Source organism: Ictidomys tridecemlineatus, chromosome 1 (genome assembly GCF_052094955.1).
Source record: "Ictidomys tridecemlineatus isolate mIctTri1 chromosome 1, mIctTri1.hap1, whole genome shotgun sequence".
Lineage (NCBI taxonomy): Eukaryota > Metazoa > Chordata > Mammalia > Rodentia > Sciuridae > Ictidomys > Ictidomys tridecemlineatus.
Window position 1 is genome coordinate 121,851,153 of NC_135477.1, and position 23,483 is coordinate 121,874,635.

The 23,483-nt window shown below is 46.7% G+C and overlaps 1 protein-coding gene across 23 annotated transcripts in view; it reads left to right on the top strand.

Annotated features, from left to right (window-relative positions):
* The window catches only part of LOC101962283 (protocadherin gamma-C4), a 147,214-nt gene that overhangs the window by 107,615 nt on the left and 16,116 nt on the right, over nt 1–23,483 (top strand). For 15 of the 23 annotated variants that reach the window (XM_078046783.1, XM_078046820.1, XM_078046778.1 and 12 more), the window contains one exon: nt 21,323–21,381. In XM_078046783.1, coding sequence (XP_077902909.1) covers nt 21,323–21,381 — 59 coding nt within the window. The other 8 variants (XM_078046811.1, XM_078046754.1, XM_078046849.1 and 5 more) reach the window with 8 other exon arrangements.

Here is a 23,483-nt window from a genome sequence, read left to right on the forward strand (position 1 = left end):
AGAAGACTTCTATTGGGAAATAACATTTGAACTGACCTGAAAATTTTTTTAAATTAACAAAGCAAAGGGAAAAAGGTGAAACAAGCTTTCCTGGGAGAAGAACAGTCCATCAGAAGGCTTCCTTGGGTTATGATCGTACTGAAAGTAGTGAAATGGAATATGGTGAAGGAGGGAAAAGACATGGAAATTTGGATACTATGCAGAGGATTTGTTTTTGTTTTTGTTTTGTTTTGTTTTGTTTTGCAGAAAAACTCATATTGTTCAACATTAGCAGGCAGAAAGAATAGGAAAAAAAATAAAAGTGAGGCTATCACAGAAAAGCCAACTTATTATATTAATTAGGTTTTATGAGATAGTATACATCATATATTAATGGTCTCATCAATAATGATTCCCATCTATAATCAACATTTCAAAAAATGGAAGTTTTGGGGCTGGGGTTGTGGCTCAGTAGAAGAGCACTAGCCTCACACATGTGAGGTACTGGGTTCAATCCTCAGCACCACATAAAAATAAGTAAAGATATTGTGTCCATCTACAACTAAAAATTTTTTTTAAAAATGTAAGTTTTATACAAATATATATATAAACAATATATTGCTTATTCTTTAATTTCTAAATCATACTCACTTATACACTGACTGCCTGAAATATAAATAACATTATTTTATGACAAGGCAGAATATCTACATTATCTCAACTATGAAAAAAGAAAAACAGGTCCAAAATAGTGTTAAGGGACTTCCTTAGTTAAAACTGCAAAACTAAGTATATTGGGCTGGATATATAACTCAGTTGGTAGAGTACCTGCCTCACATGTACAAAGCCCTGGGTTCAAACCCCAGCATCACCAAAAAAAAAAAAAAAAAAGAATAAAAAGAAAACAGTATATTTATAAATATATATTTAAATCCCTGCATTTCCATTCCATTTTTCTTTTTTTGGGGGGGGGAGCATGGAGGCTAAATTTTATATAGATAATATCTGCTTTTATATTTCCACTCATATTAAAGACATCACTACCCTGTCACTCAAGCCAAACCTCCTCTCCTTTACCAGCCCTCCACCTCTAATCATCAAGTATTAACAAGACATCTTCCTAAATTTCTCTGGAATGGATCTCTTCCTTAGTTTCCTTTTGCAAGTCCATTTCTTCATGAGTCTCTTATGTGAGATTTTAATTGCTCTGTCACAGTTTTCTCTTCTTCAGCCAGTGGTGACAGCTCCAGATCTGTTTGCTTTTGTAGTTCTTGTATCATGGTCATAGTCTTATTCAAAGTAGCATAAATGCAGCTCTTAGTCTCTTTCTGCTCAACAGCAACTGGTTTAAAACGTGCATATAAAGATTGATAGCAGAGACTTCATCACTGACAATTCCTTTAGACATAGTAACTGGATTTTTCGGCCTGCTGAATCAGGATGATTTGTCTTGATTTCATATTCCAGCCTATACTGAATGTAATCCAGATCAGAGTCGGCTTTCTGGAACCCAAAACTTATATACTTCAGTGCTCACTGCCATTTCATTCATAACAGTCAAAACATGGAGACCGAAAGTCCAAAATCATCAGTTCAAGCTTATCAACCTCCGCCTCCATGTTGAATAGTTCGAGGATTTGGTATTTTATTTCAAGAGCAGTACAACCTACCGAGGAGCAGCTGGAAGATTATAGGATCCAATTAAAATTTTAGAACATTCACCTTAGCTACTGTGGAGAATAAGTCCCAGAAGTTTCTACTGGTTTATGAAGAAGTCTTACAAAAATTATGGGCCTTATTATCAATGGGAAAACTGCTTAAATTTTTAAAGCTGTTTTTCACAAGGAAAAATGTGCATGCTTGTAATCCCAGCAACTTGGTAGGTTGAGGCAGGAGGATTGCAAGTTTGAAACCAGCCTTAGCAACTTAGTGAGATCCTGTCTCAAAATAAAAAAGGGCTGGGATGTGGCTTAGTGGTTAAGTGTCCCTGGCACTATTATCTACAGATATCTATCTTTAAATAAAAAATAGCAATTTTTCAAAATCCAGATTGTGAATTAATTAATGGTAAATGGAAGAAAAAGAGATTGATAAATTAGTATACCCCACTGAATAACACTAGATTAGTGCTTCTCAAACTTTAAGGTTTTCAAATCACCTAGGTATTTTGTCAAAATGTAAATTCTGCCTCAGTAGGTCTAGAAAAAACATTTCCTCATTTCTAAAAAATTCTTGATACCTATGCCATTGGTTCTCAAACTGAGAGTAACACATGACTGGGTTATATTTAAAATTTTTATTGATTCTTTTTAGTTATACATGACAGTAGAATCCATTTTGACATAATTATACAAACATGAAATATATCTTGTTCTAACTCAGACTCCATGAAATTCTGATATATTCTGTCTTCTAATGCCTATCAGGCTTCGGAGTGGTCTGGCCAATTGTGAACTTACACATTTGAAATTTGGGGTTTTAGCAGGGCACAGTGACATAGGCCTATAATTCTGCAACTCAGGAGGCTAAAGCAGCAGGATTACAAGTTTGAGGCCAGCCTCAGCAATTTATCAAGACACAGAAATTTTGTGATACCATGTCCAGAAATAAAAAATAAAATTAAAAAAGGACTGGGGTGGGGATGTAGCTCAATGGTAAAGCATCCCTGGATTCAATCCCCAGTACCAAAAAAAAAGGGGGGGAGGGCGGGTGGAGAAGGATTCTTAAGAGATAAATTGAAGTGTTGAGGATATGAAGAAACAGATCACATGGCTTCTCGTCTCATCAGAAAATATATAAACTTACTACCTATCTGTATATCTAACCTATCTGCCTACTTCTTGTTCAAGATTCAGTTACACTTCGGAAAACAATCAAGTGATGCCCAAGACAAGTATATAGGAAGAGTATGTGGCTCTAAAACTTTACATTGAGCATCTAGTGGGGTGCTTTGCATCATGAATTGAGCTTAATTCTGTACCAGGCACTTGACCTGTCTTATTAATTTAATAGGATAGGAATCCAAGAACCCTTAGAGGTTTGTTTCTTATCCAAGGCATACAGCTCAACTCTGACTTATTTCATAATTGATTCTCTTATTCATTATCCTGAGAATTGCTATTTTGTTTGGTAACTATAACCCTAAATGTAGAAAATTCAGGGCTCTTTATTCTGTGGCTAAAGCCTTTAGTTTTCTCTAAACAGTTTGTGGAACTTTGCTGCCATTATCTCAATCATTTTATAAAGGTCCTAGATGGTATACAGACTTGGCTTTTTCTTTTTCATCTCTCTCTCTCTCTCTCTCTCTCTCTCTCTCTCTCTCTCTCTCTCTCTCTCTCTCTCCACACACACCTCTGTGTGTGTGTGTGTGTGTGTGTGTTAATATTCACTAGCAATATAACTTCTCCTTGTGGCATCGGAACCCAAGATCTCAAGAAAAGAGTTGATCAAGAGAAATGTTTGAGAGATTGTGTTCTAACCAATGAGATTATGCTCCTTGGCAAAGACAGGGTAGGGAAATTTCACGTTGCTTTCTAGTCAAGGAATGAAAGCTGAATGATGACATCCCAGTTTTAAAAGAAATAAAATCTGAATTTTATTTTAAAATTTTATAAGGCAGTGAAACCAAACAGCATTTCTGCTCCTCTTGATTTGCTTTATGAGGAAGTTACAGGGAACTCTACAGTTCATTTAAAAAGAAAACTGATTTTATTTTTCTTGTTTCGTGCTGGGGCTCCAACCAAGGGGCCTCATTCATGAGAGGCAAGCACTCTACCACTGAGCTGTACCCCCAACCTATAAAACTGAAATGATTAACATCTCCACAGAAATACTAAATTCCTTTTACAAGTAGGGTCCAGCTATTTATCTGTCCTCTAACCAAGTTTGTTGGCGTCTTTACCCACACAAAGTTGTGTAGATTGTGGTTTGGTTTGATCTCTCTTCTTGTGGTCAAAGAAAGAGATAAAAACGTGATATAGTAGGTTCTGATTTGGCTTGGAGACTCGCAGAACAGCTAGCTTCACCGTCGCGTGGTTGGCTTTCCAGGCTGTGGTAGGACTTCCCTCAGTACCGGCAGTACAAGGCGCTCTGGCCGGAAACTCTGGAAGGCCGCCAAAGAAAAGTGAAGTTCCTGGCGCTAGCGCGAGTCTTGCTCCGAGAGCCCGGCGCTAGCGCATTCTTCGTGCAGTTATTGGCTGGGACTCTGTGTGCCGCTGTCGGCCAATGAAGTCGCTGGAGATCTGGCCCCGGCCCGTCCCCTTTCTGCGCCCCGGGATGAGGCAGAGGCTGAACAGCCGGCGAGCAAATCGGCGGCACCCAGAAAGCCATGTCCGACTCCGCGCCTAGCGCCCAAGCGCTAACCCGCTGAAAGTTTCTCAGCGAAATCGTCGGGACGATCTGGAACCCGCTGAGAGGAACTGCTTTTGAGTGAGATGGTCCCAGAGGCCTGGAGGAGCGGACTGGTAAGCACCGGGAGAGTGGTAGGAGTTTTGCTTTTGCTCGGTGCCTTGAACAAGGCTTCCACCATCATTCACTATGAGATCCTGGAGGAAAGAGAAAAGGGTTTCACTGTGGGTAACGTGGTCGCAGACCTTGGTTTGGATCTGGGCAGTCTGTCAGCCCGCAGGCTCCGGGTGGTGTCCGGAGCAAGCCGTAGGTTCTTTGAGGTGAACTGGGAGACGGGAGAGATGTTCGTGAACGACCGTCTGGATCGAGAGGAGCTATGTGGGACACTGCCCTCCTGCACTGTAACTCTGGAGTTGGTGGTGGAGAGCCCTCTGGAGCTGTTCAGCGCGGAAGTGGTGATCCAGGACATCAACGACAACAATCCCGCTTTCCCTACCGGGGAAATGAAATTGGAGATTAGCGAGGCTATGGCGCCAGGGACGCGCTTTCCGCTCGAGAGCGCGCACGATCCCGATGTAGGAAGCAACTCTTTACAAACCTATGAACTGAGCCATAACGAATACTTTGCGCTTCGCGTGCAGACGCGGGAGGACGGAACCAAGTATGCTGAACTGGTGCTGGAGCACTCCCTGGACCGAGAACGAGAGCCAAGCCTCCAGTTGGTGCTGACGGCGTTGGATGGAGGAACCCCAGCTCGCTCCACTAGCCTTCCTATTCGCATCACCGTGCTGGATGCGAATGACAATGCGCCTGCCTTCAATCAGTCCTTGTACAGGGCGCGCGTCCCGGAGGATGCACCCCCTGGCACTCGCGTTGCTCAAGTTCTTGCAACGGATCTGGATGAAGGCCTCAATGGTGAAATCGTTTACTCCTTCGGCAGCCACAACCGGGCTGGCGTGCGGGAACTATTTGCTTTAGACCTTGTAACTGGGGTACTAACAATTAAGGGTCGACTGGACTTCGAAGACACAAAACTCCACGAGATTTACATCCAGGCCAAAGACAAGGGCGCCAATCCGGAAGGAGCACATTGCAAAGTATTGGTAGAGGTGGTGGACGTGAATGACAATGCTCCAGAGATCACAGTCACCTCCGTGTACAGCCCAGTCCCTGAGGATGCCCCCCTGGGGACTGTCATAGCTTTGCTCAGTGTAACTGATCTGGACGCTGGTGAGAACGGGCTGGTGACTTGCGAGGTTCCACCAGGTCTTCCCTTCAGTCTTACTTCTTCCCTCAAGAATTATTTCACTTTAAAAACCAGTGCAGTCCTGGATCGGGAGACAGCGCCAGAATACAACCTCAGCATCACCGCTCGGGATGCGGGATCACCTTCTCTCTCAGCCCTGTCGACAGTGCGGGTTCAAGTGTCCGACGTCAACGACAACCCTCCACAATCTTCCCAGTCTTCCTACGACGTTTATGTTGAAGAAAATAATCTTCCTGGGGTTCCAATACTAAACCTAAGCGTCTGGGACCCCGACGCCCCACAGAATGCTCGCCTTTCCTTCTTTCTCTTTGAGCAAGGCGCTGAAACCGGGCTAGTGGGTCATTATTTCACGATAAATCGTGACAGTGGCGTCTTGTCATCTTTAGTGCCCCTGGATTACGAAGATAGGCGGGAGTTTGAATTAACAGCTCATATCAGTGACGGGGGCACCCCGGTCCTGACCACCAACATCAGTGTGAACATCTTTGTTACTGATCGCAATGACAACGCCCCCCAGGTCCTCTACCCCCGGCCTGGCCAGAATTCGGTGGAGATGTTGTCTCGAGGTACCGCTGCAGGCCACGTGGTCTCGCGGGTGGTAGGCTGGGATGCGGATGCAGGGCACAATGCCTGGCTCTCCTACAGCCTCTTGGGAGCCCCCAACCAGAGCCTTTTTGCTGTGGGACTTCACACAGGTCAAGTCAGTACTGCTCGCCCAGTCCAGGACACGGATTCGCCCAGGCAGACCCTCACGGTCTTGATCACAGACAATGGAGAGCCATCGCTGTCCACTACCGCTACCCTGACTGTGTCCGTAACCGAGGAATCTCCAGAAGCCAGGGCCGAGTTCCCCTCCGGCTCTGCTCCGCGGGAGCAGAATAAAAACCTCACCTTTTACCTACTTCTTTCTCTAATCTTGGTCTCTGTGGGATTCGTAGTCACAGTGTTGGGAGTTATCATATTCAAAGTTTACAAGTGGAAGCAGTCTCGGGACCTATACCGAGCCCCAGTGAGCTCCCTGTACCGAACACCAGGGACCTCTTTGCACGCGGACGCCGTGCGGGGAGGTCTTATGCCACCGCACCTTTACCATCAGGTGTACCTCACCACTGACTCGCGCCGCAGCGACCCGCTGCTGAAGAAACCTGGTGCTGCCAGCCCGCTGGCCAGCCGCCAAAACACTCTACGAAGTTGCGATCCCGTGTTCTATAGGCAGGTGTTGGGGGCAGAGAGCGCCCCTCCTGGACAGGTAAGGGCTAGCAGGTCATGCCTGAAATGTTTTGTTTTGGTTTTGTTTCCTGCACCATGTTTGGGAAGTTTTGGGTTGGGGCTGTTTTAAATGATGAAGACGCTTTTCTCATTTTGTGTACACACTTTCATCTGGTTCTTCCTAGATCAAACTTAGTGCCTTTGGGAGGAAGTCAGCCATTAGAATGTGATTTGTAGTTCCATTTCAGGGTGAAGTTATTTGCCTCCTCTGTGGACCAAATTTACACCCTCAACCCTCAATTACCATCACAACTAAGCAATCTTGCTATTATGCACCTGAGCTATAATCTAAGATCTCAGCACTCCAAATTTAGCTTGGCATCATTTGTTTTGGGAAACACCTGCTGGATACCTCTAACCAGTGGCAGCTGATAGGAATACAATATACCTCATTCGTCCTTTTCAAGTGATAGCTATATCTGCATCAAAACTAAAGTTTCTTTGATAACTTCATTTGCCAACACAGATCCTCTATCTCATTCTCAGATAATTATCTATGAATGAAATAAAATTCTAGGCATCCTTTAAATTCATTTTAAGCATGCTACTGAAAATAATGGGTGTGTCATTCGCCCCATAATTTTATAACAGTAACACATGAGCACTGTAGGGAATATAGAAAATACAAAAGAGTAAAATTTTAAAGTAACTATAATCCCCAAACCCAAAGATAATCACTGCTAATTATAAAAGTAATGATTTATTTTGGAAAAAATCCAGGCAAAAGAAAGAATATAGAGTACAAATGTGCCTCTACTGTTATTCCTACCCCCTCTAGCATTATTTTTCTTAAGTATACATATAATGTGAAAGGTAGATGAACTCATTTCCTTAGAAGGATAAAGCATTCATTCATTCATGCTGGCATGCTGATGACTACAGGGCCTTTGCCTTGGAGAGAAACCTACACAAACTCTCAATTGTGGGAGACCTCTGTTATTTTGTCATTAAGTGCATTATTTTGTTACTAAGTATAATAATACTATCAAATCTTGAATTTGGCAGTTAGACAAGGCTTTTACCATAGGAGTCCTTGTCCAAGTTACTTACTCTCCCCTTTAAGCCTCTTTCTCATGTGCAAAAAATAACATGGGTTTTATAGGACTAAAGCATGATGCACTGTATGTAAAGTGTTTAGCACAGTGCCTGGCATGTCACAGCTATTAAAAAATTACTAGTTATTTCTATTACTACTTTTATTCTTCACCCACTCAAAATTCTTAAACATACTTTTGACATGAACAAATAGGAGGAGAGCCTAAAATAACAAAGTAGAATCATATATGGAAAGGCTAAGAAAGGATGAAAGCCAGATAGAAGCACCTGCTGCTCTTCTGATCATCCTAAAAACAACTGGCATTTTCCCTAAAACAGTGTTCTCAAACTTGGGTGCACCTTAGGATCAAATAGGGATCTTGTAAAAATTCTAAATCCCATGTCACATCCCAGACACAATTTCTGGGGGTGGGGCACAGACATTAGTATCTTTTTAGTATTTTCAGGTGATTCTAATGTATGAACACTCAAAACCACTGCCCTAGAATCTGCCAGTTCATCATTTGCATATTTATGAAGCAAAATGTCATTCTGGTATTCACAGAAACAGGAAGCAGCTATATTGAGTCAGTTCCAACTTAAAAAAATACTCTAATGACATTTCCCAACTTTTGATTATTATATAGGATAGCTCTAGAAGAGTACTATAGGAAAGACAAAAGATGATATTTCAGTTATCTAAATAGAAAATCTCCCTAAGCCACTAGTACCTGGGCCATTTGGGTTTCTTTTGGGTGTAACAAAAATTTTTCAGCATCACATAGTGTTAATGATTGATTCAACTTGGTGTAGTTGAATATACTAAAAACCATCAAATTGGACCCTTTAAAATGTGAACTGTATGGTATGTCAACTATATCTCAAAAAACCTGTTTTAAAAAAGTGCACAAGTGGGGCTGGGAAAGTAACTCAGTGCCTAGCATACAGGAGGACCTGGCTTTGATTTGCAAAAAAAAAAAAAAAAAAAAAAAAAAACAGAAAAACAGAATCTGGAGATGGGAGTATCAAATATCTGGCATTAAAATGTTAAGAGTATGTTGTATTAAAGTGTTGTGATGCTCCAATTCTAGTAAAACAGGCTAGGCTTTTTAAAATGTGAAATTGCAAGTATAGTACTATATGTACTAATTGTTTAGCTTCAGACAAATCTCTTGAGCTCTCAACTACATTTTTTCATCTATAAAGATAATACTTACTTAACAAATATTTAATAAATATTAATTGAGTTGATAATTGCTAATATTCACCATTTTATTATCACCCCTGTGTGTTAGACTCTGTAAAAGATCAAAGGACACTGTCTGCCCTTATGGTACACAGAATACCACAGGAGACAAACAAGATAAAAGGAAAGAAAATGGGTTCTGAATTACACAAGAAGCAGTGGCCTCAAAGAGGAAGAAATACCTAAGTCAGCCTGAGAAATCAGGAAAACTTCATAGAGGCAGTCATGATGCTTGAGCCAAGAACTGAAAGATGAGTAGTAGCTTATCAAATAGTAAAGGGGAAATGGGTCAGGAAGGAGCCTTTGCAGGAAATTCCATGTGTGAGATAAGAGTATTTTACTATTGTTGGACTATAAAGCACGTGTGTAAAACAGTCTTTGCAGGCCATGAAGTGAAGCAAGTAGGCAGGAATACCTGAATTACCTTTTAACTGTGCCAAGGGGTTTTCATTTTATTCACTATAGATGATAGTTAATTTGAACTAATACACACACACACACACACACACACACACACACACACACACACGATGTTATCAGGATCTTCTGTTTGCTTGCTTTAGAGAGATTATTCTGGTAGTCATAAGTGAAATACATTGGAGACATTGGGAAGAGAGACAAAGGCTATTGCAGTACTTGAGAGGATTGATAAATGCTTGAACCAGCACAGTGGCAGGGCAGACTACACTAAAATGACTCCAATAAAATCATCAGAACTTGTTGACTGACATGATATAGGAAGAGAGGGATGGGAATGAGTCAAGAATGACCTCCCCCCACCCCCTACATAGAAACTCCTTGAATTCTAAGGTAGCTGGGTGAATGATGATGCCACTTACTGAGATAGTGAATTCTGGCATAAACACTTTGGTAGACCAAGATGTTTTACATCTCCGTAATTCCCATGGGAAGAGACTTAAGGGGTGTGTGTGTGTGTGTGTGTGTGTGTGTGTGTGTGTGTGTGAGGGCTTGTTTTATTTTGTTTTTATATAAGAATACAGATGCCAGATCCCTTTCTTTGTGACTAGAATGTCAATTGCTGGCCTCACCATAGTAAAAAAATATATATATTCCTGAAAATCAAAGGTTTGGGGGAAATGAGGGAATTGTAAGAACACCTGGTTTTTTTGTTTGTTTGTTTGTTTGTTTTTGTTTTTGTTTTGTTTTGTTTTGTTTTCTGGTTTTGGCTGCCTGTATTAACCTAGTTAAGAATTTGGATGAATTAACAAATATCATGTCCAGATCAAGTTGCATTTTTCTCTGTGCTCTGATGCGTTTGCCACTCAGATTACAGTTTGGAGGTACCTACAGTTTAAAATTTATTGTGTTTCTGCTCTTGTGCAAAGGTAGTAGCCAGGCTGCTAGGAGGTCTGGATGACAGAGGGGGTGGGGTGAGATCAAGTCTCCAGCTACAAGAGGTCCCCTGGGGCTAAGTGAAAAGCTTGCTCTTTTGAAATGGTCTCTGTTGGTAATTAACAACATATCAAGAACACCACTGGTGTCAAATAAAGAGGATTTGTAGGCACAATGCTGTTGGTGGCTGATCCCAATTATTCAAGAAAGCTGTTGAATCTGTGAACATTAGCATTCTGCCAGGTAATAAGATCTAGTCCTTTATACCTCCCAGACTCTGCTGATTCTTACAGTTTTGGGAAGTCTCCCTCTCCTGGCTTCCACCACCCTGTTCCCAAACTGTCCTTGAAATCAATGAATGGTAATTTAGTGTATTACTAGCAAATGTCTGAATAAGAGTGGTTTGTTTTGTGCCGCACCTCCTGTTACAATCAAAACGTGTGCTGCATAAATTTAATTGGCCACATTAATGTGTAAGCCTTTTTTGCAAAGGGATGGATATGGTTCTGAATAATCTGCAGAGGGGCAGAGTTTTGAGTATATGGCAGTGCTTTTAATTAGCTGTTGTTCTAACACAATCAGATTGGGACAGAAGCTACTCATTTAGGATATTGGTTGATGACAACACTGGCTTGAATAAAGTGACCAATCTCAAATGGCTACTTGCTCAGTGGGCTGCAGGTTGCTAGGGCTCAGGCTGTCGCTGTTTTCCCCGCCGAAAAGGGGCGGGGTGAGTAGGTTGTTGGGGAGGGGGAATACGTATATGTTGTTTGCTTCTCCAAAGAGGTAATGATCCATGAAATAAATACCTTTGAACAGGAGGAAGGTGAAAAGATAAGTTGGGGGTTATTTTATTATTTTGTGGGGTTTGGGGGGGGGTTTGGTTTTTTTTTTTTTTTCTTCCAATGCTGCGACGCATTAACCCTGCTGCTATTAGGATGTTCTCTGCTCAGCCTATTGGCTGAGCCCAGGAGCCGCTGTCTGCCAATCCGGTGTTGAAAGGCAGACAAATCTACCCCGCCACCAGCAAAAAACGGCGCGTAACCCTTGCAGTGCCGGCCAAGCCGCGCCAGAACTGGCGCGGGGGAAAGGGAGATAGGTGTCTCCAGCTGCTGTGGATGTTTGGGGCGGGTCGGCTTCTTCTGCTTCCCAGGACCAAGTAGAGAATTAGCGGGTGGCAGCAATGCTCTGCAAGGTGAGAAGCTGGGTAGAACTCGGGTGGGGGGCTACCCTTTTGTTCCTCTTTTGCCACCTGGGTTACGTTTGTGGGCAGATCCGCTACCCGGTCCCAGAGGAGTCACAGGAAGGGACTTTTGTAGGGAATGTCGCCCAAGATTTCCTGCTGGATACAGAGAGTCTGTCAGCTCGCAGGCTGCAGGTCGCTGGAGAGGTGAACCAAAGACACTTCCGTGTGGATTTGGACAGCGGAGCCCTGCTAATCAAGAATCCAATAGATCGAGAGGCACTGTGTGGGCTCAGTGCCAGCTGTATCGTGCCCCTGGAGTTTGTAACCGAAGGGCCTTTGGAAATGTACCGAGCAGAGGTAGAGATCGTAGATGTGAATGATCACGCCCCCCGATTTCCGCGGCAGCAGCTGGACTTGGAAATCGGGGAGGCAGCTCCTCCAGGACAACGTTTCCCTTTGGAAAAGGCTCAGGATGCAGATGTGGGGAGCAATTCCATTAGCAGCTATAGACTGAGCTCCAATGAACACTTTGCACTTGATGTCAAGAAACGCAGCGACGGCAGCCTCGTCCCGGAGCTGCTCCTGGAGAAGCCTTTGGATCGGGAGAAGCAATCGGACTACCGCCTGGTGCTGACTGCTGTAGACGGAGGGAACCCCCCAAGATCTGGCACCGCGGAGCTCCGGGTCTCTGTGCTGGACGTAAATGACAACGCCCCAGCCTTCCAGCAATCCAGCTACAGAATTAGTGTCTTGGAGAGCGCGCCAGCCGGCATGGTGCTCATCCAGCTCAATGCCTCTGACCCGGACCTGGGTCCTAGTGGTAACGTCACATTTTCTTTCAGTGGCCACACCCCTGATCGTGTGAGAAACCTCTTTGACCTGCATCCCACAACTGGAAAGCTTACCCTTCAGGGGCCCCTAGACTTCGAGAGTGAGAATTACTATGAATTTGATGTGCGGGCTCGTGATGGGGGTTCTCCAGCCATGGAACAACATTGCAGCCTTCGAGTGGATCTCCTGGATGTAAATGACAATGCCCCCCACATCACAGTGACTTCAGAGCTGGGAACTCTCCCAGAAAGTGCAGAACCTGGCACTGTAGTGGCACTCATCAGTGTGCAGGACCCCGACTCAGGTTCAAATGGAGATGTGAGCCTTCGAATCCCTGACCACTTGCCATTTGCCCTCAAGTCTGCCTTCAGGAACCAGTTCTCCCTTGTGACTGCTGGGCCCTTGGACCGAGAGGCTAAATCCAGTTATGACATCATGGTCACTGCTTCTGATGCTGGGAACCCTCCTCTGAGTACCCACAGGACTATTTTCCTCAATATTTCTGATGTGAATGATAACCCACCCTCCTTCTTCCAGAGATCACATGAGGTGTTTGTTCCTGAGAATAATCGCCCAGGGGACCTGCTTTGCTCTCTTGCAGCCTCGGACCCAGACTCTGGTTTGAATGCACTTATCTCTTATTCTCTCTTAGAGCCCAGAAATCGAGATGTGTCAGCTTCCTCCTTCATCTCTCTGAACCCCCAAACAGGAGCTGTTCATGCTACTCGATCATTTGATTATGAGCAAACACAGACACTGCAGTTTGAGGTACAGGCCCGGGACAGGGGCAACCCACCTCTTAGCAGCACTGTGACAGTCCGTCTATTTGTTCTGGACCTCAATGACAATGCCCCAGCTGTGCTCCGCCCTAGGGCCAGGCCTGGTTCCTTATGTCCTCAAGCACTGCCTCCATCAGTTGGTGCTGGCCACCTAGTCACCAAGGTAACTGCCGTGGACTTGGATTCAGGTTACAATGCTTGGGTTTCCTATCAGCTCCTAGAGGCCCCAGATCCCAGCCTGTTTGCAGTTTCTCGATATGCTGGGGAGGTCAGGACAGCTGTTCCCATCCCCGCTGATCTCCCACCACAGAAGCTTGTCATTGTGGTGAAGGACAGTGGTAGCCCACCACTTTCTACCTCTGTTACTCTCCTCGTGTCCTTAGAGGAAGACACTCATCCAATTGTTCCTGATCTTCGAGAATCTTCAGCTCCAAGGGAAGGAGAATCCCGTCTGACCTTATACTTGGCTGTATCCCTAGTGGCAATTTGCTTTGTCTCCTTTGGTTCATTCGTGGCACTACTCTCTAAATGTCTACGTGGGGCTGCTTGTGGAGTGACATGCTTTCCTGCTGGCACCTGTGCATGTCTCACCAGATCTCGAAGGAGGGAGGGGCTTCCTCCTTCCAATGGGATCCTCCGAATCCAGCTAGGGTCAGATGATCCTATCAAGTTTGTTGATGTGGGAGGCCACTCTCATGGCTGTACACCCTTGGCTTCTGCACCCACTCGGAGTGATAGCTTCATGATGGTGAAGTCACCCAGTGCACCTATGGCAGGAGAGCCTGTTCGCCCAAGCTGTCCACCCTCTGATCTTCTCTATGGGCTAGAGGTGAGACCTTTTCAGGCTCAGCCAATGCTTGAGGGTTGTTCTGATTCAGGCTTATGATTGGGCCATGTTCCAGAGAGTACTGGCCTCCCTGTAAGAGCCCAGAGTGATTTCACCATTTTTGTGAGTAGTAACTATGTGGTAGATTCTGAGCTTTTTTTTTTTTTTTTAAAGTGTTTTGTGAATTAACCAGGTGGTTAACACAGGTTAGCACTGGGGGTGGATTTTGTCTATATCTAAAAGTAAGGAGTAAAAGTAATTGGTGATCAAGAACTATGCTATTGTGAAGCATGCTGACGGAACTTAGGAGCATAGACGGCTATAGTGCACAAGGGTGGGATGCACTAGGCAATCACCTGAACCCAGAGCTACTTTCTCTACTCTTCCTAAATCAGGGGGGCCAGGTTCTGGAGGAACTTAACTCTCGGTTACCATTTTCCAATGGACTGAGAGGGTGACTAAAATCTTTGCCCCATAGTCTCTAGGATCCTTAACCCACTGTGATGGGTACTCTCTGAAGCATAGCAGGAAAAAAAAAAAAAAAAGAGAGAGAGAGAGAGAGATCCAAGGGAGCAGAGAGGTGCACATCAAAGATCTTTTGGGCCAGATGTGGTGGCACATTCCTGTAATTCCAACAATTCCAGCAAGGTGGGAGGCTAAGGCAGGAGGATCTCAAGTTTGAGGCCAGACTTAGTGAAACCCTTTCTCAAAATAAAAAGGGTTGGAGATGTAGCTCAGTGATAAAGCATCCCTGGGTTCAATCCCCAGTGCTCTCCCCAGAAAAGATCTTTTGATCCAGATGTTTAGGATTCCCAGTCCCTAATGGGATTTGAACTAGGTACAATGCAGTATATTGGAAACAGAGAGGTATTCATTATGTCTTTGGGGGAAAAAAGCGGTAAGTGAAATGACAATGTCAGAAAACTGTTTTACAGTTGAGGAACTCAGAGACAGCAACTCTGGAAGCCTTTAGAGTTCTCCAGAATTTGGTGAAACCATAAAGCCTAGATAGAGGTTATGCTTGTCCTCTGTCAACTCTTCTTAGTAACTTAGATCAGTCCCAGAAATGTTCCTTTACTCATAAACGGTGACAATCATTCCACATTCTGAGTCTGGGATCTCAGATAAACTGAGTTCTGTAGCCATCAACTGACATGGAGATTTTCCTCAAAGCATTGCTGAAGAGTCAAGATAAGACTTTATAGTGTCCTAGCAAATTTTTTCTCTTGCCCCTAGCAGCATTCAGTAGGATGGGAGAAGGGGAGTGGGAGAGAGATGGGAGAGGGGTGGGGGAGCAAATGTTGTTTGCCTTTCCCAGAAAGTGAATTTTGTTGGTTCCAGTGAAGTAGTGTGGAAGCTTTTGAAGTCATGGAGGAAGTTGCTGGGATAGAACACTGAGGAGTTTTGTACCACTTTGTCTTCCCTGTTGAGCACCATCTGAGCTGTCAAACTTTGCTGCCAAGGGGGCTGAATCAACCTGCAGCACGAAAATGAGTAGGGAGGTAGGAGGCTTCTGTGACACAGATTTGCATTGCCCGTTCCCAAGGTTTCCAGAACTGAGGAGACTGCATAATTGGTTGAGAGCAGACAGACTTTTTGACCAATCAAACTCAGAGACAAGGTGGGGGATCTGCTCTTCCTGCCCGCCTCTCCTCCTCCAGCTCCCCAGCTCCACTTACATTTAACTCCCCTTCCCCCCCACCCACCCCCGCCATTTGGTGACTAAGAACTGCTGCAGGCAGGCAAACCTCAGAGCAGTTTTTAAGAGGCTGGAAGGAGACATAAGAGATTTCTTCTGCTGCATTCCAAGCCCTTGGTCTACCTTGGAGACAGGACAGCACAGAGTTGTTCTCCAGGAAGGGACTTCTGGGTCATGGGGCCCAAGACACCCCCACAGCTCCCTGGGAAATGGCAAGTGCTGTGCATGTTGTCCTTGTGCTGCTGGGGCTGGGTGTCTGGGCAGCTTCGTTACTCAGTGGTGGAAGAGTCTGAGCCGGGGACGCTGGTAGGGAATGTTGCTCAAGATCTGGGCTTAAAGGTGACAGATCTGTTGAGCCGCCGACTGCGGCTGGGCTCTGAGGAGAATGGGCGCTATTTTTCCCTGAGCTTGATGAGTGGTGCTCTAGCAGTGAATCAAAAGATTGACCGAGAGAACCTGTGTGGAGCCAGCACCAGCTGCCTGTTGCCAGTGCAGGTGGTGACTGAACACCCGCTGGAGCTCATCCGTGTAGAGGTAGAGATCCTGGATCTCAATGACAACTCTCCAAGCTTTGCCACTCCTGAGCGAGAGATGCGTATCTCAGAATCAGCTGCACCTGGAGCACGATTCCCACTGGATAGTGCCCAAGATCCGGATGTAGGCACCAATACTGTGAGCTTTTACACTCTAAGCCCCAGCAGCCACTTTTCTCTGAATGTGAAGACCCTAAAAGATGGGAAGCTCTTCCCAGAGCTGGTGCTAGAGCAGCAGCTAGATCGTGAAACTCAGGCAAGACATCAGCTGGTGCTCACTGCTGTGGATGGGGGTACCCCAGCTCACTCAGGGACCAGCCTCATCTCCATCATTGTGCTGGACATCAATGATAATGCTCCAACCTTCCAGTCCTCAGTTCTACGTGTGGGACTTCCAGAGAATGCACCCATGGGGACCCTGCTGCTCCGCCTCAATGCTACTGATCCAGATGAGGGCACCAATGGCCAACTAGACTATTCTTTTGGAGATCATACTTCTGAGGCAGTGCGGAATCTCTTTGGCCTGGACCCTAGTAGTGGAGCAATCCACGTGTTGGGTTCAGTAGACTTTGAGGAGTCAAGTTTCTATGAAATTCATGCAAGAGCCCGTGACCAGGGACAGCCAGCCATGGAGGGCCACTGTGTGATTCAAGTAGATGTGGGGGACGCCAATGACAATGCCCCTGAGGTTCTGTTGGCCTCTTTGGTCAACCCTGTCCCAGAGAGCACACCAGTGGGCACAGTAGTGGGGTTGTTTAATGTGCGGGACCGAGACTCAGGAAGAAATGGTGAAGTAAGTCTGGATATCTCTCCAGACCTCCCATTTCAGATCAAGCCTTCTGAGAACCACTACTCATTGCTAACCAGCCAGCCCTTGGACCGGGAGACCACATCACACTATACCATTGAGCTACTGGCTAGCGATGCTGGCTCACCTCCTCTGCACACACGTCTCACCATCAGGATCAACATTTCAGATGTTAATGACAACGCACCCCAGTTCAACCAGCAGCTCTATACTGCTTACATCCCAGAAAATAAGCCTCCGGGCTCCCTTCTCTGCACTGTGGCTGCCTCAGATCCAGACACTGGGGATAATGCCCGTCTCACCTACTCCATTGTAGGGAGTCAGATTCAGGGAGCCCCATCCTCCTCCTTTGTGTATGTCAACCCTGATGATGGACGAGTCTTTGCCCAGCGAACTTTTGACTATGAATTGCTGCAGATGCTGCAGATTGTGGTGGGGGTTCGAGATTCTGGCTCTCCCCCACTGCATGCCAACACATCTCTACATGTGTTTGTCCTTGACCAGAATGATAATGCCCCAGCTGTGCTGCACCCAAAGCCAGGCAGGGAATTCTCAGCCCCCCAGCGTCTCCCTCGCTCTGCTCCTCCTGGCTCCTTGGTCACCAAGGTGACAGCTGTGGATGCTGATGCAGGCCACAATGCATGGCTTTCTTATTCCCTGTTGCCACAGTCCACAGCCCCAGGATTGTTCCTGGTGTCTGCACATACTGGTGAGGTGCGCACAGCTAGGTCCTTACTAGAGGATGACCCTGATACCCAGCAGGTGGTGGTCCTCGTGAGGGACAATGGTGACCCTTCACTTTCCTCTACAGCCACAGTGTTGCTGGTTCTGGAGGATGAAGACCCTGAGGAAATGCCCAAATCCAGTGATTTCCTCACACACCCTCCTGAACGTTCAGACCTTACTCTTTACCTCATTGTGGCTCTAGCAACCATCAGTCTCTTATCCCTAGTAACCTTCACCTTTATGTCAGTTAAGTGCCTTCGGGGACAGGCAGATGGGGATGGTGGTGGGGGTGGGTGCTGCAGGCATCAGGACTCACCCTCCCGGGAATTTTATAAGCAGTCTAGTCCCAACCTGCAGGTGAGCTCAGATGGCACACTTAAGTACATGGAGGTGACACTGCGGCCCACAGACTCACAGAGCCATTGCTACAGGACGTGCTTTTCACCAGCCTCTGATGGCAGTGACTTCACTTTCCTCAGGCCGCTCAGCGTTCAGCAACCCTCAGCTCTGGCGCTGGAGCCTGATGCCTTTCGTTCCCACTCTAATACGATGCGGGAGAGGAGCCAGGTGAGGGCTCAGCGCCACCCGCGGGCGACTCCTGGGGGAGGCATTGGAGAAGCCTGCGGTCCACATAAGGGACTGAACTTGCATCCACACCTCTCGGGCTGGCTCAGCAGCTCTTTATACTCCACCTGATTCTTGGGATCCTTTGGACTCATTGCGTGATGGGACTCCAAGCATTGGGAGGTGATGGTGATTATGGACGAGGGAAGGTGGGACCACTAACTCCTGCCACCATACTTAGAAAAGGGTGGGGCTCCGCCGAGTTTCTGGTGAATTTCTGGCAATTTCCACAGGTGTGGGGGATCTTGGGTGGAGGCTGGGATAGATTCACCCTACCAGCCTCCTAAGCTTCAGTTCCTCGCACGCTGCGCGGGTCTTTTAGGCTTCCTCTTCCATTTTCTACCCGTTCCCATGATCTGTGGCTTCACTGTAATCTTCAACCTTCCTTATCCTGGCTCCACCCAACCACATCTGGACTGAGGTGTGCCAGTAGGGTTCACCTGTGTCCTCCCTACGCCAGCTCAAACACCCATGCACCAGCTCTCACCCCCGGCGGCTCTCTGCCAGATTCACACCAGTTGTCTGTGGCCCACTCACAGCCCCTTGCCCGTGGTCTCTGGTAAAAGTCCCGGGTCGCTGCTGCCCAGGACCAGGCAAGTACTTGGGAGCATCTTCCCAGTTGCACCTGGCGGGGAGGGGGAGCCAGTCACCTCAGGGTGACCTGAGCTTTACTGAAGTTCGCGGAGCGCAGGCGGGTTGGGGGCATGACTCTGTGACCCTCTGGCCAGCTGGTCCTGCAGGACCCAGGGCTCCATATTGAAAGTGGCAGCCCCTGAAGCCTTGAGCAGAGGGAGTAGAACTTTATAAGATATAACCCAGGAGCCCTGTGGCACCAGTCGGGCCCCTTTCTCCTGAGGAGAGTGGGAACTTGGAGCTCCCCAGCTCTTGATGCTCAGAAACAGGCTTTTGGCTCTTCCTGCCCAAGATGTGCTGATGTGCTCAGCCATCTAGGATCAGGGACTTGGGGGTGGCCAAAATATCTGAGATTCTTGTCAAGTCTTTTCTCCTCTGGCAGATGGAAAGCCGTAGCTTCCACCAGATGCAGGGGTACCCCTCATATGTGAGGAAACTATAATAGTGAAAAACACAAATTTCCATAATCCCAGAAGGTTTTTATTCAAAATATATCTATTCACCACCCTGAATCAGGATTATAGTTTGAAAACAACACTTTAGATGCTTCTGATAGCTGATTGAGAGAAGCTAACTACCCGCCTTATTGGAGAACTAGGATATTCATTTGCTCTTCTCTTCACTGTTGCTGGATAGTTTCTTAGCCTCATCTTGTAACTGAGTTTCATGGAAGTCATGTGACTTTCTCAAGTTCAGAGCAAGTGATAGTCTAACCTTGGTCTGTCTAACTCCAGAGTGTGCTTTGACTGGTTTGGAACTTGAAACTTAGGATGCTGAACAAAAGACAGTTGGCATCTACTGGGATGGGGCAAGGGTGTTATTCTTTCCCTTTTAGTGCCTTACATGAGGAGGGAAGACTTTGGGCTTCCTCATCCACAGTAGCCCTCACTGAACAAATGGAGACCCGCCATCCTCCTGTTTCATCCAGCTCCCTATCCTCCCATCATGATCCCTGCAACTCCATGTAGATTCTGCTGTGCTTAAGAATACATTGGCTAAGGGCTGGACATCTTCAAGGAAGCCCCAGAATGGTGCTCATGGCTCCTGATATACTAAGGATATTAGATTTCTAGATTCTGCTCACATCACTGTGGCCTATGAGACTTGAGTGTGAATCACTGGCAGTTCTAGGTCTCCCCAGTGTAATCTGAGATGCTCACACTCTCTGCTTCTGGGAACCAGAGTGAGAATTAATTACCCTGTCCCAGAGAGCACACCAGTGGGCACAGTAGTGGGCACAGTAATGTCCTCCCAGAACCAGTGAGGACATGGCTCTCGGAGGGCTCCATGAATGGTGGAATGAATAACATACTCCTGGAAGGACTGGGAGAGACTTGGGTGTTAAGTGGCTGACAGAAGAACCCACACCTTCAGCCAGGTGGGAGATGGCTACAGATCAAACCCCCTGGGAGCCCTGCAGATTTAGTTGGCATTGCTTGGAAGCTGTGGGAGCTTGATCTCTCTGGGCTCCATCCCAGCCATTTTCTGTGTTCCAGACAGAGAAGCCTTGTTCTCTTCTCAGTCACAGGCCATTGTCTGGCATGGAGTTCTGAGGGCAAGAGGTGTCCCAGGGCTTGGATCCCTAGCAAAGGCCCTGTCTGGCATGACTCCTAAATTAATAATGTATTTAGCTGTGGGAAGAGATCCTTGAGAGCCAAGGGCCTGGACGAGGTGTCGCTCTAAATGTGTCGCTGCACAACTTGGCATGAAAAGGGTTACCCAGAGCCGCAGCCATCTTGCTGCGGAGGATGCTTTGTTCCCAGCTGAAGGGCTGGATAACTTCATTCTAGGGCTGGTGGGATTCTAATCTAAAAGCCTCTTTTGCCACTTTTAGGAGCCTTCTCTGCTCCCTCCAGTACCACAGAAGATACTTTCAGTCCTTGAATTTGGGCCCCAAAGTCCTGAGTCTGGAGACACGGAAAAAGGAAGGCTTTAAAAAAAAAAAATCAAAGCTTCCTCACTGTGACAGATAAAAATGTCATTTCATCTCTGGTACCTCGGACCTCTGAGAGGGACCTGGGGTATTTTTGTGGTCTTTGGAAATGTGTCATCCCCTCCCCCATCTTACCCCATTTCCTTCTCTTACCCACTCCCCTCCTCGTCCAGCTCATCCCCAGGGACTCTGGTGACATTCTGACAGCTCATGGATACTCAGCTTCTTTCCCTCTGTTTTCTCCACAGCAAGCCCCACCCAACACGGACTGGCGTTTCTCTCAGGCCCAGAGACCCGGCACCAGCGGGTAGGTGACTGATTCTCCAGCCCACCCTCTTCTCTGCGGCATTTTTCTCAGTGATGACGTGGGAGGAGATGGGGGAGGGCTTGGCATTTGCTACAAATGGTGTCTTTCCTCCTTCCGAGTTCTCAGCATCGAGGTTTTGATGTATTGGGGGCTGGTACACAGACCCGGAAGGGAGAGGCACCTGCCCTATTTTGGAAGCTGAATGCACACTCACCCCTCCCTTCTCCCCATCACATGCACATGTTCCAATCTCCTGAGGGCTCCAAGGGACCAAAGGATGGTCTTAAAGTCGCCTGTGGATGGAAGGGAGGCGTTTTATGCCTGTCTATCACCTGCATTCCTCTTCTCTGAGTTGAGCTGGGCTCCATCCTGACCTGGAGTTTAGGCAGAGAAACATGGGTCAAGAGGGGGGACAGGAGAAGGCTGTCAGCACTTAGAACCTCCTCCAGAGCCTGCTAGGAAGAGTGATGGCAGGGGGAGGGAAAGTAGAGGCAGCACAGTTGGAGATGGGACTGAGCAGGGAAAGCCACCCTAGGGCCGAGCCCGGGCAGGTCTCCCTCATCCAGGTTCTCCTCCAGCTGCACCCTGGGTTCCACTCATTGTGCCCTCTTTGCCTGGGAGAATTTTGTGTCTGCCTCCTCTTAAGTCTCTCTCTCTGTCACTGTCTCTTATCTCTGTGTCCTCCCCTCAGTCTCTAACTCCAATCTTAGCTTTCCCTTTCCTGGTCTTTATGTCGAGTTCTGTCTTTACTGCTACATCTCGGACCCTATCATATGTGTCTCCTTGCACCGATTGATTTTTACCTCGCACTCTGTGCCTGCCATGTTGGAATGTTCAACAAATGTAGAAGGAAAGAATAAATGTGACTCCTTCCTTAAGTTCAGTCTCTATTTCTCCTTTCTGTCTCTGCCTTCCTAAACTTGTCCTTGACCTCTTTTCTGTGTCTCCATCTCCCACAATTGCCTAGTGACCTCGTGACCTTGTGCTCTTCTATCAGCACTCTCCTTGTTCCTGTCCCTCGTGATTTCCACTTTATTCTCTGTTCTGTGTCCGTGCCCCCCCCCCAACTTCTCTCTTCTTCCTCTCTGCTTCCCGGTTGCTTTCTCTGCTACATTTTCTTTATCTTTCTCTGTCTCTCTTTCATGAGTCCCTTCTGTCTCTGCCTCATTTCTTTATGCTTGTGGGCAAGCCAGCACACTCCGGCACCCCCTCTCCCTGCCCCTCACACACAAGAGCCTTTGATCCCTGCTCCCCACTAGTCACCCTCCCATCCAGCCTACTCCAGCTGCTCATTTCAATCAGGTCTGAATTCCTGCTGAGACAGGAACCCCCTGTGGGTTGGGGGTGGGGACTTTAGCAGAAAGACCTTCTTGTGGTCTGTGGGGAGTGGGGATGGGCTCTGGGCCAGACCTCCCCAGTAGAAGCCTGGAGCTAAGAGGAATCTGTCCAAAGAACCCTGGAGATGAGGCTGGGGCTTGGGCTGCCTCCCCAGCCCATGTTTTCCCAGAAGCTAAAATGCTGAGCTTCTGTGCTTTCATTCTCCCCCTCTCCTCACCAACTAAGCCCTCACTTCCAGAAGAACACAGGAGGCCTTGGCATGCAACACAGATTTCAGTTCCTGGGCATGCACAGTCCTGTCACTAGCACCAGGAATGCAAAGCATTTCCCAGAGGGCCCCCTGAATGGTGCAAACTGGAAGATTTGCCCTGCCCTTGTCCTTCCCTTGACCCCAGTGATTTCCCTTCTCCCCACTTGCCTAGCCTCCCCATATTCATTCAACAAATATCAATTGAGCATTTACTCTGACTCAGGCCCTGTGCTAACACTGGACTCTAAGAGTGAACAAGCAGACATTATCCTTGAATTCATAAATGTTCAGGCCAGCAGAAGAGAGAAAATTGACAATAAATCACACTAAATTAAAAAAAAAAATCTATTACAAGCTGAGCGCAGGGCACATGCCTGTAATCCCAGTGACTCCAGAGACTGAGTAGGAGGACTGCAAGTTCAAGACCAGCCTTAGCAATTTAGCAAGGTCCTAAGGAACTTAGCAAGACCTTGTCTCAAATTTAAAAAAATTAAGATGAAATTCGATTTAAAAA